Raw genomic sequence first — 22534 nt, 5'->3', positions numbered from 1 at the left:
TGAAGCCCATGTCTTTCTATCCTTGTGTGTACTGTAGAATTAATACCTCATTTCCTGCCCAGATAACTGAAGTGCAGCAATTAAGTGGCATAGCTGGGGTGTATTGCACACCTACAGAAATAGTGAAATGTGCTGGGCTTCATAGAATGTCTTGTAGCTGTATTGCTCTGGTATCACCAGGCATTCAGATGATGATAAAAAGTGAGATGTGCCGGGTGTGGTGGTGGGTGCCTATAATCCCAGCTACATTTTTAATCTTCAAACTGAGGCCATGGTCAGTGTTCCCTGGTGGGCAAGTAGGGGAGAGCCTGGCCCGGGGATGGAAAAGGGGGTGGTTTTCCTACCCTATAAGTGGAAGAACCAGAATCAGAACTGTATTTGGGGCCCCACTGGTCCTAAAATAGAGAAACCAAAGGTCCTACAGTGGGGCGGTAGGTTAGCTTGATTTAGGAAGTTCAGCTATGATTTAATTTCTACCTCTCTGTGCTACTACTGATTTTTAAAAAATTCATATTCTAAATGCTGGGCTTCCTAAGGGACAGGCTTTTTTCTCATGCTAGTCAACAAATGTACCCTCTGAGACTCAGTGACCACTAGCCATTTCAAACAACAGAATAATTAGCATTATGTCATCACATGTAGGGTCATACCAAACATTTGTATAACACTGTGTTTTTATGGACTTTTAAAAACCTTGCTGTTCTGGTCTCACAATTAAAGAATTGATACTTATGTCTTTCAAAATAAAAGTAAAAGAGTTTTTGTAAGCCCCTTTTTATATTAATCTTTAGTAAAAATACAAAAATTAGCTGTGTGTGGTGGTGGGTGCCTGTAATCCCAGCTACCCGGGAGGCTGAGGCAGGAGAATGGCGTAAACCCAGGAGGCGGAGCTTGCAATGAGCTGAGATCCGGCCACTGCACTCCAGTCCGGGCAACAGAGCGAGACTCCGCCTCAAAAAAAAAAGTGATACTAATGTTAGAGATAGAATTTTTAAAGGTCTTTCCCCTCACCAGTAAAAAGGAGGGAGGGCAGTTCAGTTTTTAATTGGGAATACAGAATGTTTGTGATTCACAGTGAGTTAAATAAATTATAATGCCAAGTACCTATTGAAACTAAGGCCCACTTTTCAAAAAGGATGCCATGTTTTTTATAGTCACCATTGACTATACTTGGGAATGATTTTTGATGTTCTATTCAGAACCTCAGTCTGATTAAGGAGAGGAAAAAAATTCCAGAGCTGGAATTCCATCATGGAAAATTTCCTGCTTCCTTTCTCATCAAGGCTCAACATAGGGCAGCAGCAACAGACTGGTCTGCATTCTCCCTTTTACATGTGAAGGAGAATGGGTGATTGTCGTGTTCTGCATATTTTTAGACTATGTGATCCAGCTGCCGGGGCTGGAGTTACCTGTTTGCCTATGTGTTTGCTTATGAGGAATAAGGCAGAGGAAGGTTCAATTGTCCATCCCAGAGCTTAGCTTCAACTTTTTTGTTTGTTTGTTTGTTTGTTTGAGATGGAGTTTCGCTCTTGTTGCCCAGGCTGGAGTGCAATGGCGTGATCTCGGCTCACCACAACCTCCACCTCCCGGGTTCAAGCAATTGTCTTGTCTCAGCCTCCCAAGTAGCTGGGACTACAGGCATGCACCACCACACCTGGCTAATTTTGTATTTTTAATAGAGACGAGGTTTCTCCATGTTGGTCAGGCAGGTCTGCAACTCCTGACCTCAGGCGATCCGCCTGCCTCTGCTTCCCAAGGTGCTGGAATTATAGGCGTGAGCCACTGCGCCCAGCCAGTTTCCTACTTCTAACCCTTAGGTAACTTAAGTATCCTGGATATTAGTGGCTGTTTTTTCTAAATGATTTCAAAATTGCTTTATTGGCAAGAATCCACCTCTAGGATGTCCTTCCCGTATTTTGCTTCATCCTTGACCTAACATCCTAGGAGCAACACATGCTGCCTCTTTTTTTTTTTTTTTTTTTTGAGACGCCTGCCACCATACCTGGCTAATTTTTGTATTTTTAGTAGAGACAGGGTTTCACTGTGTTAGCCAGGATGGTCTCCATCTGACCTCGTGATCTGCCCTACTCGGCCTCCCAAAGTGCTGGAATTACAGGCATGAGCCACCGTTCCCAGCCATCAAGCAACACATGCTGCCTCTTTTTAAAGGGTCCTGGAGGCTTGGGGCAGACCCTTGAAGGAAGGAAGGAGTTGGTGAGCCGAGGTGGTGACTGAGGTGACATCATGGGCCTCGTTCAGAATCCATTTCTGAATCCATGTAGCTACTTGATTACAGTTTGGGCTTCTCACCATGATCAGAGCAGTCTTGGTCTATTTTTCTCTTCATTTAAAGGTACAAATCTGTTGTGAGCAAACAGGCCTTACTCTTGGCTTTTTCCCTTCCACTGTTGCACCATACTTCAATATCCCAAAGCTGTGTCTTAGAGCCTCGCTGATTTGAATAACCTGCCACCCAGAGTTTTTATTGAGTGCCCTAAACAGTTATTTAAACCTTTTATTTTTAGTTTATTTGGCAGAGAAATAAGCTATATTCACCCTGATGCTTGTTTTACTAGAAAAGGAAACTTGAAGTCACTTGGGTCTACCAGCCCAGTTAACTCTTTAAAGAAAATAGGGTTCTGCTTTCGTTTTTTCTTTGTTTTTGTTTGGTTGATTGTTTCATATGAACCCAGACTTAGCAAGTTGTGTTTTTACTTTAACACTTTTATTTCTTTTATACAAACTTTTTCTTTGTCACTTCAGTTTTTAACTCTCTTAGTAAGTAGGGCCTCTAGTAGGGTCTCTGACAATCAGCCGCATCTTTTCTCTCTCTCTTTCTCTACATATACTTATATATATTCTCACTGTATCTGTAGTTTTCTGAGTGTGTTGTATAGGTGTTTCTAATCTTCTCATCTCTGATGGTTTTGCCTGTTTCAGGCTGTGATAATGCCATTATCATCTGGAATGTAGGAACAGGGGAAGCCCTTATAAACTTGGATGATATGCATTCAGACATGATTTACAATGTGAGCTGGAACCGGAATGGCAGTCTGATCTGCACAGCTTCCAAAGACAAGAAAGTGAGAGTCATTGATCCCAGGAAACAAGAGATAGTTGCTGTGAGTATTCCTAGTATGAAAACTCAGTAGTCGGGGCACTTGAGTGAGAGTGTGAGCTCTCTGCTTTTTAAGGCAGGCAGCAGTACTGGTCAGTGGGACCCTGTTGTGTGTAGACACCAACTGTGAATAAGAAAAGGCTTATAAAGGCTTCTGTTTCCCCAGTTGTGCTTCTCTCCAGAGTTGTAAATTTTCCAGCTTTTACTCAAGTCTCACTTTGTAGCCTTTTTTCACAAAGAAATAGTTTGTATCAGTTCACTAGAGTCCTTAAGAGTTTATAAGTCTTGATCAATTAAACCAATTGGCTGCATTCCTGATTTTGCAGCTTAGTATTGAATATTGATGAATCAGTTCCTCACCCTTTTCCAAACACAACTGTTAAAGATACAACAGGTGGCTGGGCATGGTGACTCACGCCTGTAATCCCAGCACTTTGGGAGGCCAAGGTGAGTGGATCATTTGAGGTCAGGAGTTTGAGACCAGCCTGGCCAAAATGGTGAAGCGCTGTCTACTAAAAATACAAAAAAAAAAAAAAAAAAAGCCGGGTGAAAAGCAACAGGTTCTCTCATCAGCTCAGTGTCTTAGTTTCTGCCAACCAAACTGGACCCCAACAAAATCACATACTCTGACAAAAGATGGACATTCGGGTCTTCAGTCAGTGTTGAAACTACACGTAGTGAGTCTGAGAACACCTCACTTGCCACACTCTGAGGCCCTTCCTGGGATGTGGTTCTTCTTTGGCAGCATTTCTTTTCAAGAGTTGGGCGATGATAGTAGCCAGTGCCTACTGAGCCCTGGGGACTTGCCCAGCCCTGTGTAAAGTGTTTTCTCCACCCGACATCTTCCAAGGGTTGTCCTAGGCATTCATTAAACTACCAAGGTCAAGGAAGGGGTCAACTAGACAAGGCTTCTTTCTGCCATATGATATTGGTAGAAATGGTAGGGCGTACCTAATCTCCTTACGTTATTATCCTCTTGAGAAACAAACATTTGTCAGGGTCCTTTCATGTGTTTGATTTTCCCAGTGCATAGACTTGGGTTGGCAGCGGGATATGGTGGAGAGAGTGAGGCTTCTGAGTCAAATCCTGGCACTCTTGCTGCCTCACAGAGCGGCCTTGGCCAGATCACATAGTATCTCTTTGTTTCCTCATCTGGGGAAGGGGGATGGTTAACACTGACTTCCCTCTTACACCCAGGTGAACCTGAATGGCTGTGGGTGAGGTTGGATCTATGCCCGAGTTTCCCCACTCACCTTGTCTTCTTGCAGTTTAATGTGTGGCATGTGCCTTTTTGCTCTCCAGGAGAAGGAGAAAGCACATGAAGGAGCAAGACCCATGAGAGCCATCTTCCTGGCCGATGGCAATGTCTTCACCACTGGGTTCAGCCGCATGAGTGAGCGGCAGCTGGCTCTCTGGAATCTGGTACGCCCTCCCCGGCTTTTCTGCTTGCTTTCACTTGAGTTTTCTGTCTGTTCTGAGCAGGTCTTCCGGTGAGTAAGTAGATTATGGGATTCTTAGTGTAGTTTTCTAAACGCCTGCTTGTCTTAAATTGGATGTAAAGTTCTTATCCTCATTGGAGACTTACTGGTAAATGTATTTCAAAGACATACTTTTGATAATCCTGAAGAAGCTGTTGACTATATTTTTTAAAAAGAATGTATGAAGAATCTAGTGTTTTGGATTTGGGAAATAAGTTCATATTTCATAAATAATACGATCAGTTGTCTAAATCAAAATAGTCATGCTTGGGAAAATGTTCATAATTAGCTTAAGTGGGGAAAAATACAACATACATAGAATCATCTCAATCTCAGTGTGTACATGTGTGGGAAGGAAATAGATCAAAATGATAATAGCTTCTGCCACCCACTGGGCTGTAGGGTTTTGGAATATGGAATGATTTTTATGTTCTTTTTTATATCTTTCAACTTTTTAAAAGCACACATATTTTATAATTTAAAAAGTACTTTTAAAAAATAAAATAGGGTGGGCGCAGTGGCTCATCCCTATAATACCATCACTTCGGGAGGCTGAGGTGGCTGGATCACTTGAGGCCAGGAGTTGGAGACCAGCCTGGCCAACATGGTGAAACTCTGTGTCTGCTAAAAATACAACAATTAGCCAGGGGTGGTGGCATGTGCCCGTAATCCTAGCTCTCATGAGGCCGAGGCAGGAAAATCACTGGAACCTGGGAGGCGGAGGTTGCAGTGAGCCGAGATAGCACTACTGCACTCCAGCCTGGGCAACAGAGGGAGACTCAGTCTTAAAAAAAGAAAAAGAAAACAGTAACAAAGGATAAGGGCACTCTCATCATTGTCATGAAATCACACTGATGTATGTGTGCATTATGTTGTCCAATTTTTAGTGAATTGGATCTCATTTAGCATCCCTGTTGCTGTTTCCATGTGTGAGTATTGTATGTGCATAGTTCAAACTTATATTATTCTAGGAAAATGGCTTGCTTAATTGGGATAGAAGAATGTATAATAAGGTTATAAAAATTTATTTTTAAAAACATGTATATACACACATATATGTATTATTATCTTCCCCCCAGAAAAATATGCAGGAACCAATTGCCCTTCATGAGATGGACACTAGCAATGGGGTGTTGCTGCCTTTCTATGACCCTGACACCAGCATCATTTACTTATGTGGAAAGGTAAACAGTAATTTTGATGTTTGGTGTTAAATGCTGTAAGTGGAAACATTTATCCTTCAGAGATTTAGAGAGGGGCAATGTGTTGTATCTGTTTAATTTTTCTAATTTGTGTGTGTACGTTATAAGCTAAGGACAGATAATTTGGTATTTTTTAGGTCTTGAGACTGGACTGTGGGCAGCTTGCCAGTTGTGCAGTGATAACACGCCATGTTCCATACTTTTGACTGAAGCAGGGGTTGGGCTGGAGTGTTGGGGAAAATGCTCCAATCAGGGTGCTCTTGTGAAAAAAAGAAGACACACTGGTGTTTCATTTTCACCTAGCAGTGCTACCTGATTGGTGATTTTAGATTTATCTGTACTTGTGTTAGGGATGGGCAACCAGTTGGCCACATTGAATGCTGAAATTTGTTGGATAACCCTAGATGAGCATGTGTATACTTAGTACTACACACCATAGACTTGGAAGGAGAATGGTGCTTTGTGGATGCAAACTTTTGAGGGCCTCAAAGACTCTCCAGAGGGTTCTTGTTCCTGGGGGTTCAGTGCTAGGGCCCTGGGCTTGAAGATACGAGGCCTGACTAAAGCTCAGGGGTGATAACAGTTACAGGGAGACTCCACACTGAACTCCAAAAACCTTCCTCCTGCCTTATGAGCTCAGCATGCCTATACTGTGGGTAGCTTTATGATTTCATTTTTGTAAGTGGGAACCTTATAATTCCCCCCCTTTTTTTTTGTAGGCTCAATTTCCCTTAGAACTTTTTGTAGTTGAAATAAACAAATTAATAACAGTAGAGCTGTTGAGGTAGTCCCTAGACCTGTTAGATAGCCCTTTGCTGGGTGGTAAAGCTGGTGATGTTTGCTTTTCATAGCTGATTGAGCATGCTGCAGACCTGCTTTACATTTTTATAGGTCATTGTTTTAGAAACAGAGATCTTGTCTGTTTCCTTGAAAGCCATTTTACTGCAGATGTTAACAGGTGTTAAGTACATTTACCTTGCCATTGTTGCCCTTGACTGAATTAAAACAAAAATGAGCAGTTACTCAGATATTAGTAACATTAGATGGAAAATTCTTTTGGGTATGCAGAAATGACTAGTAAGGGTTTAGCTTCTTTTCCATTGCTTTAGATATCTCAATCATTGAGACAAATGGAAATCATGAGAACTGGGAGCACTGTTGAGGCATGATACCACCTAGCTATTTTTGTCTTCTTCTTTCTTACGTATATGTATATCTCCTCTCTGCCAGACAAGATTGCCATCATTGTTCAGGTTGGTGTAACTGTGTGACAATTCTTTGTACTTAGACTAACATGTGCTTCAGCACTCAAAGATATCTGACTATTCTAAGCAAGAAAGTAGAATTGTACACATTGCCATGAGATGGCACATTCTGAGGATACTCACTAAAACTGAGTTTCTTCATTAGAAAAATCTTACTTTTTATCATCAACTCAGTGCCTGGTATTGGTGCCCTTAGGTCTGTGAACAGCATTGCGTTATACTTAAATCAGTAATTGCATTCTCAGCAATTCTCTTAGTCTTTGTTTGTTTGTTTGTTTATTTGTTTTTCGAAGTTGAATTGCAATGTAGCTGTTTGGCAGAGGCATTAACGTTTTTGCCCTAACCCTGGCCTGGTGCCTAGGCTCAGGGGAGTAAAATTAAAGCCTTTTGTAGGAGGCCAAAGAGACCACTTAAAAGGCGTGCTAGCATTTGATAAATGAGGGGTTACTTTGTGAGGAAAAGAAACTGTCATATGCTTTAGGCAAGCCTCTTTATGAGGAAGAAAAGGTCAGCTACTGAAGTGGGGTCCCAACTAATGCTGGGTTTATAGAGGAAAGAGACACCCACGTAATCCAGAGGTTTCAGTTAACAATCAGACACAAACTTGTCTCTGGTTTCTTACAGGGTGACAGCAGTATTCGCTATTTTGAGATCACGGATGAATCCCCGTACGTCCACTACCTCAACACATTCAGCAGCAAGGAGCCTCAGAGAGGGATGGGTTACATGCCCAAGAGGGGACTTGATGTCAACAAATGTGAGATTGCCAGGTAAAGAATTGAGATTGTCAAGTATTCTAGGTTGGTGTAACTGTGTGACAATTATTTGTACTTAGACTAGCATATACTTCAGATCTCAAAAATATCTGACCATTCTGAGCAAGAAAGTAGTAGGATTGTACCCATTGCCATCAGATGGCACTTTCTAAGGATACTCACTAAAACCGAGTTTCTTCATTAGAAAAAAATCTCCCTTTTTTTTTTTTTTTTTTTTGGGAGACAGAGTCTTGCTCTGTTGCCCAGGCAGAAGTGCAGTGTTGTGATCTCAGCTCACTGCAACCTCCGCCTCCCTGGTTCAAGCAATTCTCCTGCCTTAGCCTTCCAAATAGCTGGGATTACAGGCACCCACCACCACACCCGGCACATCTCACTTTTTATCATCATCTGAATGCCTGGTGATACCAGAGCAATACAGCTACAAGAACTTCTATGAAGCCCATGTCTTTCTATCCTTGTGTGTACTGTAGAATTAATACCTCATTTCCTGCCCAGATAACTGAAGTGCAGCAATTAAGTGGCATAGCTGGGGTGTATTGCACACCTACAGAAATAGTGAAATGTGCTGGGCTTCATAGAATGTCTTGTAGCTGTATTGCTCTGGTATCACCAGGCATTCAGATGATGATAAAAAGTGAGATGTGCCGGGTGTGGTGGTGGGTGCCTATAATCCCAGCTACATTTTTAATCTTCAAACTGAGGCCATGGTCAGTGTTCCCTGGTGGGCAAGTAGGGGAGAGCCTGGCCCGGGGATGGAAAAGGGGGTGGTTTTCCTACCCTATAAGTGGAAGAACCAGAATCAGAACTGTATTTGGGGCCCCACTGGTCCTAAAATAGAGAAACCAAAGGTCCTACAGTGGGGCGGTAGGTTAGCTTGATTTAGGAAGTTCAGCTATGATTTAATTTCTACCTCTCTGTGCTACTACTGATTTTTAAAAAATTCATATTCTAAATGCTGGGCTTCCTAAGGGACAGGCTTTTTTCTCATGCTAGTCAACAAATGTACCCTCTGAGACTCAGTGACCACTAGCCATTTCAAACAACAGAATAATTAGCATTATGTCATCACATGTAGGGTCATACCAAACATTTGTATAACACTGTGTTTTTATGGACTTTTAAAAACCTTGCTGTTCTGGTCTCACAATTAAAGAATTGATACTTATGTCTTTCAAAATAAAAGTAAAAGAGTTTTTGTAAGCCCCTTTTTATATTAATCTTTAGTAAAAATACAAAAATTAGCTGTGTGTGGTGGTGGGTGCCTGTAATCCCAGCTACCCGGGAGGCTGAGGCAGGAGAATCACTTGAACCTGGAAGGTGGAGGTTGCAGTGAGCCGAGATGGTGCCACTGAACTCCAGCCTGGGCAACAGAGTGAAACTCTGTCTCAAACGAACAAAAACAAACAAACCAAAACTCTATATGGGAGTTTTTGTTTGTTTGTTTTAGTTGGAATAATGAGGGAAAGCTGTTACAGATAATTGAAAATTGTGGTTTAAACCAAACTAATCAAAGTGTGGTTCAAAATAGACTGAATTCGAGTTTATGATTACATCCAGTATTTCAAAACACATTTGTTGTCATCTAAAAGTTCGACAGACTATAAACACAGTTGTTTGGAATGTCTCCAATTTATGAAGTGTTTCTTGAGCATTTATTATATGGCAAGCACTGTGCGAAATATGCTACTTGCTACCTGTTACTTTTCATAACAGTCCTGTGTGGTAGGTGTTACTTTTATCCCCGTTTTATGGATGAAGAACTTAAGGCTTGCTGAGGTTGTCACACTCTCATGGGTTTTAGTAGTACAGCTGGAAGTCAAAGCCAATTCAGTCTTTTTATTTGCTATACTAACCACAGAATTTTCATTAAATCGGTCTTTAAAAATGTTTTTGGGCCAGGAGTGGTGGTTCACCCTCTAATCCCAACACTTTGGGAGGCCAAGGTGGGAGGATCACTTGAGCCTGGGAGTTCAAGAGCAGTATGGACAATCTAGTGAGACCCTGTCTCTACAAAACATTAAAAAAATTAGCCAGGTGTGGTAGTATGTACCTGTGGTCCCAGTTACTCCAGAGGCCAAGGTGGGAGGATTTGCTTGAGCCCAGGAGGTCAAGGCCTCAGTGAGCTTGTGCCCCTGCACTTCAGCCTGGGCGATAGAATAAGACCCGGTCTCAAAAAAAAAAAAAAAAAAGGTTTTTGGTTTACTTGGGACTCTTTTTAAATAGTAGTTTTTGTTTTAAATAGTAAAGAGGCACATTTGACACAACCTTCCTTTTAAAGAGGACAATGATTTTATAAACCTTTACCACCCTGAGCTCTACTCAGCTTTTGTTCCCCTGATGCGTTAGAGCAATGTATCTGCCAGGTTGTCTTCAGTGGACTCCTGCCCAGTGTCAGATGCCAAAGGCTGCAGGTTTCCAGGAGAAATGAGTTTCACTGGTTTTGCATATTTGATGTGGCAGTGTCTTCTCTGACTTAAACTCTTGAAATTCAAAAAACATTTCCCCAGCGGCATTGACGCCCACACTCAACTCCCCCCTTGCACACCAGCCATTTGATCTGGTGATCTGGTCAGAATGCTCACTAAGGCCACCTCTTTTGCCAGGAGCTTTAGAGAGATTTTTTTATTGTTTCCCATCTTGAGTGACAAAGAAAATTGGCTTGACCTTATCAGGGTCATCATAAGAGAAGTCGTTTCTGGTCTGTTCAGTTCTCTTGTACGATACAAACAAAAATGTTTTACCTTTCTTCCCCATTACAGAGCTCTTTGCTCCCTTCTTCCAATATTACAGTGCAAGTTGCTTTACATTCTCTTTCCACATTTTGGATAGTTTCACATTTTTTCTTAAGTGTCATGTACAAGGTGGTTTGCTTGGAAGGGAAAATCATAATCCTAGGATTTTTGTTTGTTTGTTTTCTAAAAGTCATATTTATACTTAACACATGTTCAACCACCTCAAGCTGGTAGAAGACCTTGTACCCACGTTGCGTTGTAGATACAGTCTAACAGATGTGTGTTCTTTCCTGTATGTTGACATGGTAATTTTTTCACAAGTGAGTCAGTTTCAGTGTTGCTATTATTTCTACCACAATTTGCCCCCCAGATAATTGGCATTTGTCATCATCATACGTAGACCTCTACTCATGGTTCTTGTCTCCAGTCTGCCATTTCCTAGCATAGTGACTCTCAGCTTCCGTTCTGTCATCTGTCAACCAGGAACACTAAGTTCTGCCTATTCCCAGGATGGAGCAGATGCAGGGATGGGTAAAGAAGCACTTGACATTTCAGACAACGTTGTAGAAAACTCATTATTCATCCTGTTAGTCAACCTCATATTTCACTAAATGCAACTTTGCCTTTATTTCCCCTCTGAAGATTCTTCAAACTTCATGAGAGAAAGTGTGAACCTATTATCATGACTGTTCCCAGGAAGGTGAGTGCTCAGTTTTCTAGACAATCCATGTTTTAAACAAATGTAAAACTGAAATTCAAAAATCCCAAGCCTTTCTTCTTCCTTATCCGTGGGTGCCAAATGTCTCTTGTAGTCTGACCTTTTCCAAGATGACCTGTATCCTGACACAGCGGGGCCAGAGGCCGCGCTGGAGGCAGAAGAGTGGTTCGAGGGCAAGAATGCAGACCCAATCCTCATCTCCTTGAAGCACGGGTATATTCCAGGCAAAAACAGGGATCTCAAGGTGGTCAAGAAGAACATTCTGGATAGCAAGCCCACTGCAAACAAGAAGTGCGACCTGATCAGCGTCCCCAAGAAAACTACAGACACAGCCAGTGTGGTGAGGACCACTGACTGGAGCGCAGGGGTGCTTGGCTGGTTTGGGCTTTATCATCTGGAAAGCCCTTGTGGTCCAGGGCGTCGGCGAGTACTGTCCCAGCTGGGTGCACGGGGGTTTTCAGTAAATGAAAAAGTGGGAGAAGGTCCTCGGTCACGTGATGGTGGTGGTTTGTGGCCACACTTGCCTCCTTTAACGGAGTTAAAGCTCCTTTAGCCCCATTGAAGGAGCCAAGTGTGGCCACAAACCACCAAGATTTGGATAGGTGTCAGTCTCCCTTCTCTGATTTGGGTAGAAATAAAATATCATGGGAGCGTGGGGTCATAGGCACCAGGGAGAGGAGGTCCCTGGAAGGAGGGAGTGGCAAGTGTTCTGATGTAGCTGAGTGGTTACGACAGAAGGATCTGGCTGTGTGGGGTTGGCAACAAGGGGGATTTAGGCAAGAGCCCTTTGGGTGGGGTGAAGGGAATCGAGCCTGCCTTTGACTCGCTGTGGCCACTGGAGAGTGCTGCTGTTGCCGGGAGAGCAGGTCCTGGGTAAGAGAGAAGGAGTGGACACACAGGGCAAGGGTTTCCCTCCCAAGAAGGAGCCTCCCTCACAAATGGCAGGAGCTCTGTAGCCTCTGGGAGAGTCAGCCCTCGCTCTGCTCAGATAGAAGTTACTCTTGATGGAGTGATAGGGGTGGTTGTGATGTAGGGCACTCTTGAAGGAGCCTGTTTTGTCCTATAGTCTAATTGGGACCCAGGAGACCCTTTATTTGAGTAAATGCACAGGCTTCGGGATCAGAAGTGGCACTGTGACACTGTGACACACTGTTGCTTTGCCACGGGGTTTCAGATAGATCGGCCAGTGCTCATTGGGTTCAAAGCCCCAGATGCAGTAGGGCTTTGACGTCTCTTTTCAACTTGGTGACTATGGCTTGCCGTTTGCAAAATAGAAAACTGCATTTTATATCTTACAAGTTTTGAACTGTGTTGAACTTTGTTTACTGCATTTTAATCACTGCCTCCTTTTTTTGTTTGTTTTCTTAGCAAAATGAAGCCAAGTTGGATGAGATTTTAAAAGAGATCAAATCTATAAAAGACACAATCTGCAATCAAGATGAGCGTATTTCCAAGTTAGAACAGCAGATGGCGAAGATAGCAGCCTGAAGGTCCCACCCCCACCCCTACAAAAAAATGGGAGCAAGAACTTGTGCTTGGGAGCTGGTTGTTGGTGTGGTCCTAGGGAGGGCGGAAAGGGAGGCACTGCCATTTGGAGACATTCCATTTCAGAGTTGTCAACCAGCCATAGGCCACATTCCAGTAAGAACTCAATTTGTCTCCCAAATTTGCAGAAACAAAACGTGATTTAAAAGCTGAGCTTTTTATCAGAAAGCTTTTTTGATGTTTTAAGTGTTATGTGACTTGTTGAACTTTTTAAAAAGTGCTACTTTTAAAATCCCAGATACTCTGAATTTTAGAAAACAAACTAATTCTGATTGTGTCGTGCCCAAGTACCCTTTTTTTTAAAAAAAAAAACGAATAGGGACCAATGCCACATTGCTTTTTATATTTCTTTCTTTTTTAATGTTGCCAAAACCAAAAGTAGCTTTGTTTTCCTTTGTATTTTGCTACTTTGCAGTATTTGTGTGTGGTTTTTTTTCCTTAATTTGAAAGGGACAGCACTGTGTATGTTTATAAACTAAATGAAGATAAGATATTATTTTGTATAAACATTCATCTGAGAACAATCAAAGCAGTAGCCACATGGTGCTGGCTCCTTTGCAGCACAAACCTGGTCATTTTGATGACTGTACAACAGGAAGACTTGAAAAATCACGTGGATTCATATTACCACCGCTCTCATTTCATGGAGTCTTCTGATCAAAAAAACTCACATCGTATTTCTTCCTTTCCTTTCTTTTTTCTAGAAATTGGGTGTTTGTACCAGAATGGAATTTTGCTTCTTGGTTATCCTGTGCTTCAGATGATTATAATCTAACCCAAACTAGCATGTGTTTCTGCAGTTTGTTACACACCTAGGATCTATTGCATTCATGACTTTAAACATCATGTTTCAGGTTTTGGTCAGTACTTGACAAGGGTGCCCGGGACAGGAAGACGTGTGTACTGCTGAGTATTCGTTCTTGCCCTTTTCAGCAGCTTGCCCAGCTCTTGAGTACAGTGGTGGGGACTGAAAATGAGGGCATGTGAAGAGGGGTATTTGCCCTGGGTGATCATGTGTCCCCGTGCTGTCCCCATGCTGTGCTGGAGGAGGAAGTGGTTCTTCCACCAACAAAGCTCCTGCTCTACCCTCTTCCTCACATGTGCTGCGACCTCTCTCAGGGCTCTCCCAGCCATTCCTTCTTTCCTGCCTGCCCTTTAGCTCTAACCACATTAAGCTAAGATGAGGCCAGAGGGTGCGATTGAATGAATATTGAGACTGAGGAGAATGATCGAGAGTGAAGCAGAAACAGGAACGCAGACCTCTGCTGTAGCTTTAATGTGTACAAACATGTCCCTCTGCACAACTAATCTGCCCTGCCTCTCCATCTCTCACCAAGGCTGCATCAAAGCACAGAGGCTCCCTGGACTTGGAGGGGGCCAGAGACTGAGCTCTGGTTGCCTGTTCATTCCTCGGTTAGCTAGAACTTTGCCCTATTTCCAGTTTCTTATAGTGCATGCTTGGGAAACAAGCTGTAAGGAGCCTCTGTTTTGGAAGGGCTGTCTGTGATTGAACGTGAAATGTGTAGTGCCGCTGGGACCACGAAGGGAATTCTTGCACACGCTTGTGCTGGTGTGGGCATGGGACTGGTTGGAAACGTCTGTATTCAGGGAGCCAGGGTGAGGGCAGAGTGTGGTGACAGCTGAACTTTGAGTAATGCCCGTATAGAAAAAGGACCATGTTCTTATCCAGCCAATATCGGGAGTGCTGTCTCCACAATTTCAGGGCATCTGAATGTTTGATGTGGTTTCGTGTGTGTGTATGTGTGTGTTTAATATTGAAGTGGATCATGAGATGTAAAGAAAACAATAATGACAATGACTTATATTCAAACCTGTATTTGTTTCTTTATCAGTGTAATCTGCTGAGGACCTTTGTGTCTAAGATTCAGAAATGTTTTAAGGTTCTGATATCGAATTAATGAAGTAAACAAAGTTGTTGTTGATGGTAGTGAAACACCGTAGGGCATGTGGTTCAAAGAGAAGCAGGAGGGCGAGGGAAAGTTACCCTGATTTTAGTTTGTAGCTTATGACTTATTTAATGAATAAGCCCAGCCAAGCTCAGAGTAGGCGCCCAAAGCATTGTGGATTATTTTCCTGTTTTGTCTTTTTTTTTTTTTTTTTTTTTTTTTTTTGACATCCCGGAAGAGGACAGTGAATTATTCCTACGTCGGCTCTTATAGAGTGGCCATAGTGTTCTGTCAAAACACTTGCTTCCATTTTCAGAGATAAAAATCATTGATTACAAAATGGTGTTTGTGTTTATTTCACACCTTGGCTGTCTGTGAGGCAGTCCCCACCTATCTGCCTGACATAGCTTCTCTGACTTTGGTGGATGAGCACGGTGGCATACTCCTCGCTAGGGGTAAGTACGGGGGAAGCGCGTGTGGGTGGCTCAGCTCAAGCGCAAGTGAGGTCTCCAAGCCAGTTAAGCACTGTGTTTTGGCTTCCAACAGACCTGGGCCTTTGGATCCTGCCTCAGACCTTTGCCAGCGGTGTGTCCTGGGATGGGGTTCCTAATCCCTCTGAGTCCCTTTTCTTGCGAGGAGGATGATAATTCCATGTAGTTCAGATGAGAGGAATACCTGTGTGGCCACACAAAGAACCCTCGCTGCATGGCTGCCACTGTTCTGTTATACTATGAGTTGATTTCCTGACAGAGCCTTTGAAAGCAATTTTTCTTCAGTAGAAGCAATATTCTCTTGGCTCAGCTGTGACTTTTATTCCAGCAGGCTTCTAGGGTGAGTTGAATTGCAGGGCTTCCCTTTTGACCTATGACATTGTCTCGTGACATTTCAGTGATTGTAGCAAAGATTTTCCCACTGTGTGCTTTTTCTGAATGTTTGTGAATATGATGAATAGTCAGCATAACGCTCCCCTTCCTCAAATGCCTTATCTTAAAGTTGCTTTAGTCTGTGAGAAGAATGGCAGCCATGTTCTTGGTCCACCCGTGGCTGCAGGAAGTAGAAGTTGGCAGGGCCCTCTGTAGACCCGAGGTGCCCGCAGTCAGCCGGGAGACGCGTGGTGGTCTGTTTATGACTAACTTGTTTTCTCACTCGGTCCACCTTGATTCTTTGCCAGAAGACCTGAAGGTCAGCATGCTGGCCCCAGACAGCCAGCCAGACCTCGTCTGGGGGGAACTTCCATTTTTTTTTTTTTAAGATCACTTCCCTTGTTGTACTTGGTATTCTACATCCAGAAAAACTCTTTGTTGGCTCTTAAGAATCTGTTAACTCTGAGTGCCCCCTTCTCTTTCTGCTGGCACATTAAAGTATCCCAGTGCTGGCAGTGGGTCACGGACATAAGTCACCATCAAGGGCACACCTTTCCTGCTTCAGACGGGCAACCCTTGATGTCCAGGCTGGACAGTGCCCTTTGTGCTACTTTGTTCATTAAAAAGAAGGCCCTTGCCAAAGAATGTAGGGGTGGCAGTTCTTTCCTGCGAGAAGGGGGTATGTGCGGGGTGGACAGCCTTTCCAGAGGGCAGTCTGGCAAGTGTATCAAAAGCCTTAAATGTTTTCTTAAGACCCAAGGTTCTCACCTTTGGAAATTTTGTCCCAGGGAACTAGTGGGAGGTATATTCAGGAATTAGAAGAGTAAAATCAACTCTGCAGAAGGGGGTCAGTAAGTTACTTGTCATATTCATATGTTATAATACTGTTTCGTTATTTAAAGTCATTTAGAAAGAGTATTGAGGCCAGATGCTGTGGCTCATGCCTATAATCTCAGCACTACTTTGGGAGGCTGAGGCAGGAGAATGGCGTGAACCCAGAAGGCGGAGCTTGCACTGAGCCCAGATCGTGCCACTGCACTCCAGCCTGGGCGACAGAGCAAGACTCCGTCTCCAAAAAAAAAAAAAAAAAAAGAGTATTGAATAGGAAACATTTAAAAAAATAGTAAAATAGAGTCAATTCCAACTTGGGTTTAAAATATATACCTACCTAGGTTGAAGGATGAAAGTATATTATTTCTGGGTGCTGGATGTCATTACCAACTTTTTTCTGTGTATTCCAAGTGCCCTACAGTGAACTGTGTTGCTGATGTCAGCATAAAAAGTAAAAGTGTGTTTACAGAGTAATTCTCATCAGCTCTCTACCCCATGGAGTCACTCTACAGTAAATGATGTTAGTTGGCTTATCCATTTAAAAGTAAGATGGGGAAGAAAGTGAAGTCCATTAGACCTCATAAGAACATTCAGGACCAGAACTTCTAGTGAGAAGTGTAGGTTTCCTAATACAGATATGTAAAACCACCCCAGAACAGATGGTTTGTGACAGACTTTTTAAAGGATATATGCATATACAATGTATACCTATGTGTAGAATAAATACCAGAAATGTTGTTATTGCTATAGGGAAGTAAAGTTGTGTGCAATTTCTATTTAATCCTATTTTTCTGAATTTATACATTTCCTATAAATATATTTATTCCCAGAAAGGCATTATTAAAATTAATGTATTAGTGGTAAGTTAATAATTATTAAGATAAGCATAAATCAGTGGAGATGTTTGAAATGGTGCAGCAACATTTGGTTAGCTGTGGGGGCAGCAGGACACCAATATACATTCTTAATGGGAGTCCACAGTTAAAATAAAACCTTTTCTTTCTCTATTTAGAAGAAAGTAAGTCCCTTTTAATCTACGCTTCAGACAAGAGAAAAAAAATGTAAGCCCTAAAGCAATGCAATACATCACAAAGGAAAAGACAGATTGGCTATATAAAAATTAAATTATGTAAGACTTTAATACGGCAGAAAATGAAGGTCATCGGAACTGGGAAATATGTGTTCTTCCAATATAGTAAGGGCTAAGTATACTTGGATATGCTTCATCTCAGCTGCAGCTGCTGCCTCTGTTTGAAACGTGACGTGTGAAATGTTCAGTCCCAGGCAGCTGATGTGCAGATGGCAGCCATCCTTGTCCCTCCTGCGGGAACCGAGTCCACCAGCAAACGATTTATTCTCAACTTCGGACTTTGGGGCGTGGGGTGGGGGTGTGTTCGCTAGGCGACACTGTCTGTGTTGTGCCGGGTGAAAGTTCCCCCGTGGCGAGTGTCAGGAGGGCTGGGTGGGAGATGGGAATTACTGCACATCCAAGATCCTTGAGGATAAGGTGGCTGCTGAGTTGGTTGGATTGGCTGAAATGTGGAGGAAGGTGAGTTTAGAGAGGCAGATGGGATCCTTCAAATTCATTGTAGTTGGAGTTTAATTCATGTGATTGAAAATGGGTAAGAGGGCAGATTTTAGGATCCTGAGTTTAGTGAGTGGCAGATAGAGGGTGAGGCACACGGGTTCCTGACAGGCTTCATGGTGAGGGGCTAGAAAGCAATGTCGGGACCATTGCCTCGGGAGCCTGAGGGCAGAAGTCAGAGGAGGAAGTTATTCCACCTCAGGACTCAACTTGGAAGACAAGTAAACAGGTCTTTTCTGCTATCAGAAAAAAATCTGTACACTTGAGCTTGGACATTCACCACTGGGTGCTTAGTTTTGTTCTTTGAGTAGCTTCCTCACACTGATCTCAAAGAGTAAGTGGACTTTTAGGGAAGGACTTTCTGGTGGGTTTGGAACAGAACTGGGGAGAAGTGGCTCAGACAAAGGCCCGCAGGCAGTTGTGGGGGCAGAGAAAGCTTTGGGCTGCCAGAGAGGAGCAGTCATCGTGTCTTCGAGGGGAAGAGCAGGGAGCAGGCCTAGTTAACAGTAGAAGGGGGTCACACACAGGGTGCCTGGGCCCCCGAAATGCTGTGGAACGCGGTCGGGGGGCTGGTTGCCAAGGTTGTCCAGGCTCCTCTCCACTGGGTGCCTCTCAGGCCCCCAGCAGCAGGGCTCCCTTCCCAGAAGCCGTGTACCTCTCATCGCCCATTTCCTAATCTCCTCTCCCCCACTAGGTAGGGTTGGATTCGTCTTGGCATTCACTGGGTGAGAATTTGTATTTACAGTGAGAGTGTCACGGGGCTGGAGAGAACTGTAGTGGAGCAAGTGACCCCTGGTCCAGTCAGGAGAGGTACTCAGGCTGATGCTCAGTGCCCTGAGGGAGTTCAGCAGCAACATCCAAGCTTGGGGGCTCTAGTGATGAGGTCTGAGAACTAGGAAGTGCCCCCTCCATGACAGGGAGCTGTTGCAGCTTCATTTCCATGCGGAGATGCTATTTGGCTTGTGGAAGTTGGAATAATATCTCTTGGTGAACAAAATCCTGGGCTACTTATCACCATCCCCACCTACAGCTTCCCAAATGCAAAATGAGTTCTTATCACCCTAAGCAGTGTCTTCAAGAGGCAGTGGCCCAGAATGCCTCATAAGCCACAAGGTGGAGATTCCATCTGGGGATCTGGCCACCTGCCAGGTGCCTCCCCATGTAGATACCAGTCTGGTGTCTGAACAGCCTTGTAACTGGTTTCTCTGCCTCCAGCCACCTGTTCCCTGTTTTGCTTCTAGAGTGATGTTTTCTGTCAAAGTCTCTGAAGGAGATACAAGTGAATATCCCTTTTGTCTACAGGAGGAAGTTCATGCTCTTCTACCTCTGAGCCTCATTGACTCCCGTCTCTTCTCTCATATCCCACACCCAGGCTCTTGTTTCACAGTGTGTCCATATCCCAGCTACTTCTCACACCTCCACGGTGACTCCCCTAGCCTGTGCTCCCATCATTTCTGTGTGGACAGAGCCTCTGTATTAGCATTCTCCAGAAGAAGAGAACCAATAGGGTCTGTCTGCATGAGGGAAGAGGAGAGATCGGGATGTATTATAAGGAATTGACTCACGTGATTATGGAGGCTGCTAAGCTCCAAGATCTGCAGTCAACAAACCAGAGAGACCCAGGAGAGCTGAGTTTTTCAGTTCAGATCAGAAAGCAACTAAAAACTGAGGTCCCAGCCTGAAGGCAGTCAGGCAGGAGTAATTCCTTTTTTTTTTTTGAAATGGAGTCTCACTCTGTCTCCCAGGCGGGAGTGCAGTGGCATGATCTTGGCTCACTGCAGCCTCTGCCCCCTGGGTTCAAGCAGTTCTCCTGCCTCAGCCTCCGAAGTAGCTGGGACTACAGGCATGCACCAACACGCCTGGCTAATTTTTGTATTTTTAGTGAGGACAGGATTTCCCCATGTTGGCCAGGCTGGTCTTAAACTCCTGACCTCAGGTGATCTGCCCACCTTGGCCTCCCAAAGTGCTGGAATTACAGGCATGAGCCACCACACCCTCGAGGAATTTCTTCTTACTCAGCCTTTTTGTTCTATTCAGGCCCTCAATGGAATGGATCCGCGCACCCACACCAGAGCGAGCAACCTGCTCTACTCAACCCACAGATTCAAATGTTCATTTCATCCAGAAAACCCTCACAGACACACCCAGGGTAATGTGTCACCAGATATTTGGGCACCCCGTTGCCCAATCAAGTTGACAAGGTTAACAATCACAGCTTCCTAACCCAGCTTCCCCCAGCCATTTGAATCTGTTCTCAGAGCTGCAGCCATAGTCACCTTTTCAGGTATTAAGGCGGGGGAAGGCATGCTAAGGCCCATGGGCTAACTCCAACCTGTGGGAAGCTTCTTTGTAGCCCACAAGCTAAGAATGGTTTTTATATTTTTTAATGGTTGGGGGAGAAACAATATTTACTGACAAGTAAAAATGATACGAAATTCAAATTTCAGTGTCCATCAGTAAAGCTTATTGGAACACACCATGCCTTGTCTGTGGCTGCTTTTGCTCTATACTTGAAGAGTTGAGTAGCTGCAACAGAGATTGTATGGCCACAAAGCCTAAAATATTTACTGTGTAGCCCTTTAAGAAAAAGCCCTTACTGTGTTGACCCCTGTATCTAAGGCTTCAAACCCTCCATGGTTTCCCATCCCACTCAGAATAAAAACTAAATCCTCACCACTAGCTTAGGAGGCCCTGTGTTGCCTGCCCTGCCGCCCCTCATCCTCTCCTGATGTTCTCTTGTGTTCAGGAGGCCTCCTACCTCTAAGCTTCGCATGTGCTGTTCTCTCGGGAGTGCCCATCCTTTCCCCACCTCCAGTGTCTGCCCTTCCCAGCATTTCATCTGACCCCCATACGTAAATAGTGCCCGTAACACCCTAGTACCACTGATAGCTGGTCTATCATCTCACTGGAGTTTTGACTGTCTTCCCTGAATTGAGTATAAGCCGCATGAGGACAGGCACTGGTTTCCTTCACCAGGATCCCCGGAATCTGGCATGATGTGTCAATCAGTACTTACTGAATGACTGAACAGTTGAAAATATAGACATTATCTGGGTTGGGAGTACATATTGCATTATCTGCCCAGCAGTGCTTTTCTCACCGAATAAGACTGTCCTGGACCACAGTCAACTCCAGGTGACCTGTGAGCCCCTTGGAGCTACCATCAGTGGCATCAGATCTGGGTTTTCCTTTATGGGGGCCTGGGAGTTGGGGAAGCCAGGCACCACGCAGGAAGAGCAGGTATACAGTGATGAAGAGGGCTTCTGGGTCCCTGTAGCTCCCCAAGTCCATGCCTAAGGTCCAGCTTTATTTCTGATCTTAAATTCCAGGAAATATCCCAGGACTCCTATTGCCAGGCCCCTGGCCTTCTCAAACAACACCAAGGTCTCTCCCCTAAAGACTCCTTCCCAGGGGTCTTTGAGGCCAGGTGATTGAGGATGTCTGCCAGAGGCATGGATTCCTCCAGCCGCTACCCTCTGGGGAAGAATCATAGAGTCTGGAGTACATTTCTAACATTTGTTTGCCCTCTGGCCTTCCAGGCCTGGGACAAGCAGCGCTGGCCACCCCCAGCCCAAGCAGACCCAGTGAGCTGGGGAGCCCCTGTTTTCTTCCACTCGAAAAATGGCTTCATGCTGCAATCTCCAGCCCAGAAACTGGTTCCTAGTGCCACCCAGACTGGCAACCAAAATCTGGGGCTGAAAGTAAGCTCCCCAGAGCTCTGTTCCCATTTGAGAAAGGGAATTGAATCCTGGCTGGACCAGGCCCACAGTGGACCATTTCCCCTTTGGATGATTCAAATCTGCAAGCTGTAGCCCCGTGAGCCCGCCTCGCAGCAGGAGAGCGGGGGAGGGCAGGCAGTTGGGCGTGACTTCCCCTCCCTTCTGGGCCTTCCTTGCAAGGAGCTCTGTTCTTATTCTATTTCATGAGACCGTTGCTTTCATTCAAACAAAAGGTCCCATTGTGAGTAAACTGAAAAGACCACTGCCCTGAGAAACAAGTGGCACAACCAGCAAGACTCTTGCTTTCCTCGGAGGAAGGAACGGGCTTTGCAGTCTGGCGAAGCTCCAGTCTGCCTGTGCCCTCCTGCGCCACCAGGGAGCCTCAGCTTCCTCAGTGGGATCGTGACACTGGGAAGGGAGGTGGGATTCTATGAGCGACGCCACCCCTTTTTTCCCCATTTTTAGGGAAGTGGACACAGGTTCTCATGGAAGCCAGCACCTTGTCAGGGAGGGATAACAGTTACTGGCAAGTTACACATAGATTATAAAATCTCAGGCCATACCTGGCCTGTCAGTTACAGTCCTTGCCTAGCCACATATTTCCGGGATTCCACAAATGTTTAATTTTTCATTTTCTTTTTTTTTTGAGGCGGAGTCTCGCTCTGTTGCCCGGACTGGAGTGCAGTGGCCAGATCTCAGCTCACTGCAAGCTCCGCTTCCCGGGTTTATGCCATTCTCCTGCCTCAGCCTCCCGAGTAGCTGGGACTACAGGCGCCCGCCACCTCGCCCGGCTAG

At 44.4% G+C, this 22534-nt stretch overlaps 1 protein-coding gene across 4 annotated transcripts in view; it reads left to right on the top strand.

Annotated features, from left to right (window-relative positions):
- CORO1C (coronin, actin binding protein, 1C) overlaps positions 1-15081 on the top strand; it is an 85059-nt gene extending 69978 nt beyond the window's left edge. For all 4 annotated transcript variants that reach the window (XM_011935895.1, XM_011935888.1, XM_011935883.1 and 1 more), the window contains 7 exons: positions 2941-3122; positions 4421-4540; positions 5676-5780; positions 7688-7833; positions 11214-11271; positions 11384-11629; positions 12658-15081. In XM_011935895.1, the coding sequence (XP_011791285.1) occupies positions 2941-3122; positions 4421-4540; positions 5676-5780; positions 7688-7833; positions 11214-11271; positions 11384-11629; positions 12658-12777 (977 nt within the window). In that variant the 3' untranslated portion in view covers positions 12778-15081. The remainder of the gene's footprint in view (positions 1-2940; positions 3123-4420; positions 4541-5675; positions 5781-7687; positions 7834-11213; positions 11272-11383; positions 11630-12657) is intronic.
- The last annotated feature ends 7453 nt before the right edge of the window (positions 15082-22534 follow it).

The sequence above is a fragment of the Colobus angolensis genome, unplaced genomic scaffold (genome assembly GCF_000951035.1).
Source record: "Colobus angolensis palliatus isolate OR3802 unplaced genomic scaffold, Cang.pa_1.0 Scaffold10, whole genome shotgun sequence".
Lineage (NCBI taxonomy): Eukaryota > Metazoa > Chordata > Mammalia > Primates > Cercopithecidae > Colobus > Colobus angolensis.
Note: the sequence above shows the minus strand (reverse complement) of the source record. Positions and strands in the feature narration are given on the sequence as shown.